We start from the raw sequence: 9,487 nt of genomic DNA, 5'->3' as shown, positions 1-9,487 counted from the left end.
AAACAATGCCAAGAACCCGCTACCACACCCCGTTCTCAAGCGGACCGACAGCGTGAACCTAATTTTGACCTCGGGTATATTGCCAGGAGACTTTGCTACGTAGTACATACAACTCCAACAATACAACCGTGGCTTGTTTGGTAAGGAGTGAAACCATAATACGATATCTGAAGAGCACGACTTCATTTTGTACCACCCAAGGAGTAGCCAATGGCTACTGGGCGGACCAGCGACATCATGAAAATACCCTAATCTGGAAAAATACGAGATGGCAGTTTATCTGAGACTTTTGCGATGAATCACCACGAAACTTCTAAAATATCCAATGACAAAGGGGTTTATACGAGTGGATTATAAATTTCAATGATTTTTGTGGCGTTTCCAATGCAATGGCCTGCCAAAATCAAATATCTCTCTGGGCTGTTGAACTTCAGATTAATTCTCCTGGAGGGCTCAAAGGTTGACATTATTTTGAGAGTAAAAGACTCCGAAGGCAAACAACAACACCATTTGACATTAGAAGCTTAATTCATGATTGCTTGTCTGCTACCAGCTCTACCGGCGACTGGAAATATCCAACATGCCCTCCAGGATCAGTGCCTTTGCGCCTAACCTCCAGTTCGATAATCTTCAAACATGCTTATTTTTGCTGGCTTGTTTATTCTTCGTTAGCTGCATATGGACTAGGTATAGTCCGGGCATTCGAAATGTGCCCGGTCCATTTGTCGCCAGCTTCTCAAACCTATGGAAGATATATAGGGTTTTACAAAAGGATATGGCATGGCGGAACATCGAGGTTCACGAAAAGTACGGTCCTCTTGTGCGGATAGGGCCAAACCATGTGTCAGCATCTGATCCAGAGGCTTTGAAGACGATATACAGCTTTACCAATATCTTCCCCAAAGTAGGTCACAGCATTCTCATTTACCTACAATCTCTCAGGAGCAAGAATCAGGAATGGCACGTATCTGCATTTTTTTTTCTTTTTTTTTTTCCTCCAAATTACATAGGTAACAGATCTATTAGTCTGAATTCTATTCCATCGGGGAGGGCCTTTATGAGGGCAAGAAATTACCCACGCTTTTCACAACGCGGAGTAATGAGTACCATGCACAGTTGAAGCGGGCTTCAGCCAAGGGTTTCTCGATGACGGCCATCTCGGAGTTAGAGCCATACGTAAACGGGTGTATTGAGTTATTTCTAAAAAAAGTCGAAGAGCGCTCAAATGATGGCAAAATGGTCTTTGATATTGGACCGTGGATGCAATTCTTTGCATTTGATGTTCTTGGAGAGGTCAACTTCTCTAGAAGCCTTGGGTTCTTGGAGACAGGCGCCGATGTTGATAACAACATTGCCGCAATTGATCAGTTTTTGTCTTATGTTTCTTTGGTAAGCTATGTTCTGTTAAGCTTACTCTGGCAGCGGAAATTATAACTTTTCTCCAGATCGGACAGATACCCACCGCAAACTATTTTTTTCTGGGAAATCCAATTTTACCGTTAATCTTTTCGAGCTATGAGAAAATGAACAAAGTGCAAGAGGTGCGTTAGCCAACCTTGTCTCCTGTCGCCTCTGTCAGTGCACTGGGTGTATTCGCTGAAGGTACTATACAAAAGTTCGCTATCGCCATGGTTAAGGAACGCAGACAGAACCCGGTTTCTCGAAAGGATATACTTGCAGCTTTATTTGAGGTTCATGACTCTTCTCCTTCAAAGCTATCATCTCGCGAGATCGTTGCCATTACAACTACCAATATGTGAGCTATACCCCTGACAAAGCAGTCTAAGGTTCAAATATTAACATGAACTAGTCTCGCTGGTTCCGATACGACGGCAATTACCCTAAGGGCCATATTCTACTATCTGTGTAAAAATCTGTCGATGTATCGAAAACTTCAACGGGAGGTAGACAGTGCAGTTGAGGCGGGTCGGCTGTCCAAACCCGCTACATACAAAGAAACTACGACATTAACATACCTGTAGGCTTAGCATTATTAGTATTGTTGCCGAGAGTATGCAGGAATGATTGCTAACTTGTTCATGTAGTGGTGCTGTGATCAACGAAGCCATGCGCATTCACCCTCCAACAGGATTTATTTTGGAACGTGTCGTCCCAGAAGGTGGTGTCACACTAAATGGCACATATCTGCCAAAGGGAACTATTGTGGGAGTCAATCCCTGGGTGATAAATTATAACAAACAAGTATTTGGTGAGGATGTCAACGTGTTCCGACCTGAGCGCTGGCTTGAGGGGAGTCCAGAAGAGAGAGCCGACAAAAATAGAAATATGTTCGCGGTAAGTGCTATTTGATTTTATTGCATTTGTCAAATGTAGAGTGTGTTTACTGAGATAGTATTCACTTTAAGTTTGGTGCCGGTCCCCGTGTCTGTATTGGAAAGCACATCAGTCTTTTGGAGATGTGGAAACTTGTGACAGAATTTGTCCGTCACTTTGATTTCGAGTTGGAGGATCCCAAAGCGGAGTGGAATATACAGGCTGGATGGTTTGTAAAACAAGAAGGCCTAAGATTGAAGTTCAAGAAGAGGGTTTGAGTGACCTTTTTTTCTTGGTGCGGAAGAAAAGTTTGATATTTGCACACAGTACAGTAGGTATAGGTATTTAGGGACGATTTTACCTTATAATATTATGACATCTACTACACCTTTTGAAGATTATAAATCTCATTAATGTTCCTTCCTCTCTGCAGTCTTGCTTTCGTGGCTTTGGAAGACGAGGATCATAAGTAAAATATTTATACAATGTTTTTAATCAATATGTGGGTCGTGACAGATTTCACACTTTAGAGATAGATAACTTGAACTTGCTCATATATCAGCAAGTTAAATGAACTATTTATAAAATTCTATCTGAAGGTATTTTATATATTATCCAGAACTCTGATGACAAGTATATGAACAGATCAAAGAATATGAGAGAGAACAAGTGTAAAAAGTTTAACTGAATAAGCATGAGAAAATCTTTCACATTGAATCTATTTTCTTCACTGTTGTCAGAATGAGAATTCATATAAAGATTAATACAGAGAATGTGAAATCAGTAAATGAGAATAGTATTTCTGTCTCTACTGCGGAGTATTTAACTAGTACGGAATTGGATAAATATGGCTCCCAGAGAAGTGGATATTGAGAGAAGCTTTTTTGAACGACACTCCTCTGCCCTGTCTCGTCCAACAACAATTTGAAGATCAACCCGACCTGTGAGGGCCAACAATACTTAGCCTCCAGCAATAAGACGCTATACTAGAAGGTGGCTCCATTTGAATTTGTGACCCCTTGCCCGTTCTCCATCTGTTGGTCTTTCAGCTTAATGAAGCTCACACCATCAAAAACAGGCAGCATCACGACATCTACCCTAGGATCCTCGATGACCGCATTGTTGAATTGCCTCAGTGCCTTACCGCATGCCGTCCAATATGGGCGGACACTATCAGGAAGGGTTGGGTTGAACTCCGGTGAGATCGTCATGCCCCGAGCAAACACTAACAACTTGTTTAGCGATGATGTGCAAAAGAGGTTTGGATTGAACGTGGGAAACACACCATTGTCACACATAATCAAACCGTTCTTCGAAAGGAGGTTTCTCTCGAGAATGGTGTTGACATAACCCTCGTATCCATCCTTGTTGGCATCAACGAAGATGAGATCGAAAGTGCCCTCAAGTGTTTTGAGCCTTTTATCAAGCACAGAATATCAGTAAGATTAGTCGGCATGAATTGATTGTTCTTTGCTGAACACAGTGAAAAACGCGCTGAATAGAGGATATATCATACGACTCGTCGGCTGGGCCCTCAATTAGGGTCACTCTGTCGTTGACGTTGTACTTGTCAAAAATTCCCCTAGCAGCCGCAATCATCTCCGGGCTGAGTTCCAAGGTGATTATTTCTGCCTGGGTAGCCTTTGTGCCTTCGTACCACGCCAAAGCGCTATATCCGGAATAAGTTCCGATTTCAAGAACTGTTTATCAAAATTAGCCCCCAAGCATGCAACAACGGGACATCTAGGTTCCTCACTTCTTCGTGGCTTGCGATCTTGAGCCAAAAATATCATCCACGAGCCCTATGAAATCATCAGCCTCGTTTTAACATGTAAGTGTTTCTTGAAGCCTCCGCTTTCCTGGTGGTTCGAGCTTGACTTACCTGTATGGGAGACGACATCTTATCCGCGTCTTTGAATGATTTCGCGGTGTAGCTCCATACCTCTTCCATCATCTGAGGAACGCCATTGGTGTATTTGAGGCAATACTCGCTCACTTCCTTAGCGACCTCAGGCTATACGGAAAGTTAGCTGATGGCTGCAGCAGTGGGTGGCATTGAGAACCTTACACTAAATGGTAAGATGCTATTCAACATTTTTGTTTCTGAAACGTGTTGTCCGGCTTTCTAGATAAGCACACACTTTTTGTTGTTAAGTCGATTAAGCTGAGATCACTTCTGACAGTGTATGCAACGATAACTACAGATCACAATTGCGAACCAGCGCCCTTTTATGCTAAACACCCCATTGACGTGCTACGATGTAACTGATAATTTACCACGATATGTTTAATTACGCCAATGTTAAATTTACCTAGGTTGTTGTGTACGGGAAGTTTATATATACATAAACTACAAAATATCTGCAAATCTGGACTCTCAGCCTGACTCTCTTATTCGATACTCAATATAACCCCCGAAGAAAGACTCTTACATCTCATACAAATCATCCTTGGGCGCTTTTTGACTGCCCATTTCCATTGTCAAGCCTCTAATGAAGAGCGCAGTTTTACAGCTGTGGTGGCGGAATCCAAAGTTATGAGATTTAAGAACTGCTGATATTTTCGTATGTGCCGCCGCTATGTATTTATTTTTGGCGGGCGTTGTAACTTAGTACCAGAAATAACCTATGTATGTGCTGTCATGAATGCTAGTCGGGAATGAATTACGACGCCATATCTTCAGGCTCCCTGGCTTCAGCCTTCTCCGAGCCGCCTTGTACAGTACATTTGGCCAAGCTGATTGTGTATGTCTTTCTATTCTCGACCTTTTTACCTATTTCGGTTTCTGGGCTCAGCAGGCAATACCGTAAATGTCCGAAACATACAGATACATGTACATGTACATGTGTTAGCACATAGCCAAATCGGATAGGGATAATATCAAATTGGCATGGAATAAAAAGGAATTTTGCAACCTTGGTAGACTCCCGAGCTGAAGGGGCTGGGACGTCGATAAACATGTGTGTTGCCAAATATCCTCTTCGTATTTTTCCTGTCTACAGCGCAAATGGTGTAACCTTGAGCCGATCCGTGAATCCCAGAGCTACTTGTTCATCACCGCCCAAGAGGTTTTAGTTGATCGTGATTTTGGAAAAGGTGGACGTGGCTCAAAATATGCGCCCGTAACGAAAACTCCCATGATATAAACTGTCATACTTCGGATTCATAGATAAAATCTCTTGATTGGTTCTCAAGCCCCTATTCTTGACAAGCCCTAGTTCTAATCTCTATCGTCTAGCTCAACCTTAATCTTAGTTAACTATATAACTTAAAACATATACTGATTGTATTTGTCCCAAGAGGGCTCGAAAAAAGAAAACGAGCCCAACTGATGAATCGGATTCGTCACAATCAACTTCATTCCTGTTACACAAAGCCTACAGGAACGAGAAGCTGATTAGAAATCAGATATGCAGAAATTCAGCTTTGGGTTTCCCCTTTGGCAAAAGGTGCCCGGCTCGCTGCCCGGCTGACCTTTTATTGAAAAAAGACGACTTGGAACTCTAGGGCTTGATCTTCTTCAAAATGCGTTGGAAGGGCTATCACTTTTGCTTGTCTCCATTCTATCTTGTGCTCTTGTTCTACGATTAATCTACACTGATCATGTCGGCCCCCCAGCAACCGGAATCTGACTCTGTCCAGAATGGACTCGGTGATAAATCCGCAGCGATAACCGACCCGGAAAGCAATTTGCTATCTCCATCCCCATCCCCTGAAGCTCGCAAAAAAAGAGGTATTTCGGTGAGGAATCCAATCGCTTCTAGGGCCTCCTTTTGAGAAACTGGCTAACAGCGGTCCCTTAGTGGTTCTTGGTCGTTGCCAGCACGCTTTCATGTATATTTCTCTATGCCATAGACAACACTATTACTGCCAATGTTATCCCGGTTTGTGGAACTTCCTCCTAGCTATTCCTATAGACAATCTCGACTGACTACTTCCTCTCCAGGTGATCGCATCGGACTTCCAAAATACTGATAAGCTTGCATGGCTGTCGGTTGGGTAAGTGAAGGCAAATGAAGAGAAAAACATAGGAACTGCCGTAGTCCAGCGCAATAATCTGATCACTGAATATCTAGTTTTATGATCGGCGGTGTCGTTGCGGTCCTTCCATTCGGTAAACTCTATGGGCTATTCGACGTTAAGCTTCTTTATATCTTGTCTGTTCTCCTATTTCAGGGCGGATCGGCTCTTTGCGGTGGCGCCCCTAATATAGATGCCTTCATTATCGGACGAGTTATTGCAGGTGCCGGCGGCAATGGCATGTATCTCGGCGTTATGAATATTCTTTCCATCAGCACCAACGACAAGGAGCGGCCTATGTATCTGGGCCTCGTGTAAGTCAATATCCTCCTCGTCAAAAAATATATCTCCACTAATCCAGAACATATAGCGGACTTGTATTTGGAACAGGAACTGTCGTTGGGCCCCTTATAGGAGGCGGTTTTGCCGAATCAAGCGCTACATGGAGATGGGGCTTCTATATCAACCTTTGCGTCGGCGCCCTTTTCGCTCCTGTCTACCTCTTTCTCATCCCAGGATTTGACCCGCGCGGATCTCAGAAGATCCGTTCTCGTCTGCAAGACTTTGATTATTTAGGAGGAATACTCAGCGTTGCCGTACTTGCATGTATAATCATGGCCATCAACTTCGGCGGTCCAATGTACGCTTGGAACAGTGCACAGATTATAGTTCTCTTCGTTCTGTCTGGCGTACTTGTTATCACCTTCGGTTTTCAACAGGCATTTTGTTTTATGACCAAGGAAGAGCATCGCATGTTCCCTGTCTCGTTCTTGAAAATGAAGGAAGCAGTTCTGCTCTTTATTTGCATGGCAGCTTCTAACGCGGGTGGATTCATCCCGATATATTATATCCCAACATATTATGCCTTCGTCCGCGGCGACGAACCTATGAACTCAGCTGTCAGACTCCTACCGCTAATTATCCTCATTAGCGTGGTAATCCTCATCAACGGCGCTTTGATGTCTAAGTTTGGATACTACCAGCCATGGTATGTTTCTGGAAGCATTTTAGTTATTATTGGTGGCGTTCTTTTCTGTAAGTATTGCCGTGGAGCACGCATTCCCTTAATATCGTGTTTCTTACCAGCACTCTCTAGCTCGGATCGATGTCAATACGCCAGCACGAAATATATACGGTTACGAGGTTCTTGCTGGAATTGGAACCGGCTGCTATATTCAAGCTGGATATGCTGTTATGCAAGCTTTAACTGAGCCCGCAATGACAGCATACGCGATTAGTTTCATGATGTTAGGTATGACCCCCTCATCGCACCAACGATATACCTTAGCTGGAATGAATAGCTGATATCTCATCGATCTAAACGATAGCCCAACTACTTGGAATCACCTTCGGCCTGTCCATATCCGGAGCTGTTTTTGTTAATTACACAATGAACGGTCTCCTCAATACCATCCCCAATGTCAGTCACGATGAAATTGAATCAGCTCTTCTCGGAGTAGGAAGCAATCTTCTGGGGCAACTTCCCACCGAGATCCAGGCGGCTTCCTTAGCAGTCATTGTTGAAGGTATCAAGAAAGTGTATGTAGAGGAACTATTTCCCTTCCCTGGAACCCTTGTAACTATCCACACCAGGTACGGTACTGTACTGAAATAATATCTAGATATATTCCGGTCTATGTGTCTGGCGCAGTGGGTCTCGTTGCTTCCATTTTCCTAAATGTAAGATTTGCTACCCTTACCTATCCTATGGTGACACGGCGCTAACGGCTCTTTATAGAGAAAGGGAACGGTACATGCTTAAAAGGCTCTGCTTGGAGGACTGGCGCAGGCGTTGCATCGAGAATGAATACAGATATATATATATATATATATCACAAAAGTAATGGATACGCGCTTTCCTTACATTCTGGGACTCATGGTTTGATATCGTAATCTATTCTGATCAAACCGATATACCGCAACATAATATCATAATCGTCATCTTTCAAAATATGCCCCAAGGTTGCTCATTTTGTTGTCTACTACTTATATCTGTATTAAATGTATTATTTCATCCCATAGGATACCAACATTTCGACGTAGCACCCACGATTTCACAGTGGCCAAGTATAATAACGTGTAAATAATGTCCCTCACACAGGTAACTTCTTGCCGCTATTACGTTCGATGAATATTGCAGCTACGGCCTGATGTCATTCTCCTGGAGGACACACCCGCGTGCTGGCGCAGTTCCCAAGTCGGTAGCTTCATTTCATATTATAAAGCAGTTTATACAAGCTACAATTGATGATTTAAATATAATTGACCTCTAATTACACTGAAACTGTTAAAAAAATATAAAATTAGTTAATATATTTTTATCACAGTATTTATTACAAAAAACATTCAAATATCAAGAAAGAAAATAAGCTCTATTCACTATAAAATTCTCACAGATTTATAAGAAATGGCTTTTTTTTACATATATTATTTAATTGAGAGATTATAGTTTCTTTTATATATCTCAATCTCTCTATATATTATAGAAAAACCAACTTTTCCGAGTAAAATGCCCTGTAACGTGACCTCACGTGACATCACATGCACCCCATCAAAAATCCATGGATATGTAGTGGTGCCTGCCAATTGCACCACTCTATCTACCCCCTATCATCACCACCGCCTCTAACGCCCCGTAGCACCCCCTATCACTTCCACTCCATACCCCTATCCCCATCTTATCACTCACTCTTACCACCTCTACCACCTCTATCACCTCTACTCTCTCTATCACCACCACTGCCTCTAACTGCCTCACAGCACTCTCTATCACTTTCACTCTCTATCTCTATCCTCATCTTATCATTCTACCCCTCTCTTACCATCTCTATTATCTCTCTCACTTCTATCATCTCTATCATCTCTCTCTGTCATCTTTTTCACTCTCTAGTCTCTCTATCATCATCATTATCTCTACTACTCTACAGTCTCTTCTATTACTTTCACTATCTCTACTTCTCTCTTACTATCTCTATCATATTTTGATCTCTGTATTTATAGTATATACTGCTAAATACTCTGTAATAAAATCTCATGTGATGTCATATATATCTCTTTGAATTCATGAATGAGATTGAATAGCTGACTCTGCAATCTGTACAGCTCTGATTAATCTGATAATAGTGATAGAGATGATACAGAGTGAAAGAGAGTAGTAGAAGGAGTAGAGATGATGATAATGATGATGATGGAA

The 9,487-nt window shown here is 42.4% G+C and overlaps 3 protein-coding genes across 3 annotated transcripts; 2 read left to right on the top strand and 1 right to left on the bottom strand.

The window, feature by feature from the left end:
* Positions 1-101: 101 nt before the first annotated feature.
* BDCG_08484 (cytochrome P450 oxidoreductase) lies at positions 102-2,706 on the top strand. The gene is made up of 7 exons (XM_045424266.1): positions 102-904; positions 1,027-1,389; positions 1,446-1,541; positions 1,617-1,756; positions 1,811-1,978; positions 2,046-2,295; positions 2,367-2,706. The coding sequence occupies exons 1-7, from the start codon at positions 581-583 to the stop codon at positions 2,550-2,552; spliced, it is 1,527 nt and encodes a 508-aa protein (XP_045273020.1). The 5' UTR covers positions 102-580; the 3' UTR covers positions 2,553-2,706.
* Positions 2,707-3,047: 341 nt separating this feature from the next.
* On the bottom strand, positions 3,048-4,573 carry BDCG_08483 (uncharacterized protein). The gene is made up of 6 exons (XM_045424265.1): positions 4,343-4,573; positions 4,157-4,288; positions 4,031-4,076; positions 3,791-3,974; positions 3,560-3,690; positions 3,048-3,499 (listed from the first exon to the last, which is right to left on the bottom strand). Exons 1-6 carry the CDS (start codon positions 4,367-4,369, stop codon positions 3,261-3,263), a joined length of 759 nt encoding a protein of 252 aa, XP_045273019.1. The 5' UTR covers positions 4,370-4,573; the 3' UTR covers positions 3,048-3,260.
* Positions 4,574-5,580: 1,007 nt separating this feature from the next.
* On the top strand, positions 5,581-8,366 carry BDCG_08482 (MFS drug efflux transporter). Its single transcript, XM_045424264.1, has 9 exons — positions 5,581-6,015; positions 6,078-6,158; positions 6,221-6,273; positions 6,351-6,608; positions 6,665-7,329; positions 7,391-7,546; positions 7,623-7,833; positions 7,917-7,974; positions 8,033-8,366. The coding sequence occupies exons 1-9, from the start codon at positions 5,878-5,880 to the stop codon at positions 8,054-8,056; spliced, it is 1,644 nt and encodes a 547-aa protein (XP_045273018.1). The 5' UTR covers positions 5,581-5,877; the 3' UTR covers positions 8,057-8,366.
* The last annotated feature ends 1,121 nt before the right edge of the window (positions 8,367-9,487 follow it).

This window comes from Blastomyces dermatitidis (assembly GCF_000003525.1).
Source record: "Blastomyces dermatitidis ER-3 genomic scaffold supercont1.11, whole genome shotgun sequence".
Lineage (NCBI taxonomy): Eukaryota > Fungi > Ascomycota > Eurotiomycetes > Onygenales > Ajellomycetaceae > Blastomyces > Blastomyces dermatitidis.
The sequence above is the reverse complement of the archived record's forward strand: the minus strand, read 5'-3'. Positions and strand labels throughout refer to the sequence as shown.

Bases quoted from the DNA above. Each gene is read 5' to 3' on its own strand.
- BDCG_08484 (XM_045424266.1), top strand. From the start codon at position 581: ATGCCCTCCAGGATCAGTGCCTTTGCGCCTAACCTCCAGTTCGATAAT. The intron at 1,542-1,616 runs GTGCGTTAGCCA...ACTATACAAAAG, and splicing joins AAATGAACAAAGTGCAAGAG to TTCGCTATCGCCATGGTTAA. The intron at 1,979-2,045 runs GTAGGCTTAGCA...TTGTTCATGTAG, and splicing joins ACTACGACATTAACATACCT to TGGTGCTGTGATCAACGAAG.
- BDCG_08483 (XM_045424265.1), bottom strand. From the start codon at position 4,369: ATGTTGAATAGCATCTTACCATTTAGT. The intron at 3,975-4,030 runs GTGAGGAACCTA...TTTGATAAACAG, and splicing joins AGATCGCAAGCCACGAAGAA to TTCTTGAAATCGGAACTTAT. The intron at 3,500-3,559 runs GTGTGTTTCCCA...ACAAGTTGTTAG, and splicing joins TTTGATTATGTGTGACAATG to TGTTTGCTCGGGGCATGACG.
- BDCG_08482 (XM_045424264.1), top strand. From the start codon at position 5,878: ATGTCGGCCCCCCAGCAACCGGAATCTGACTCTGTCCAGAATGGACTC. The intron at 6,159-6,220 runs GTTTGTGGAACT...CTTCCTCTCCAG, and splicing joins TTACTGCCAATGTTATCCCG to GTGATCGCATCGGACTTCCA. The intron at 7,330-7,390 runs GTAAGTATTGCC...AGCACTCTCTAG, and splicing joins TATTGGTGGCGTTCTTTTCT to CTCGGATCGATGTCAATACG.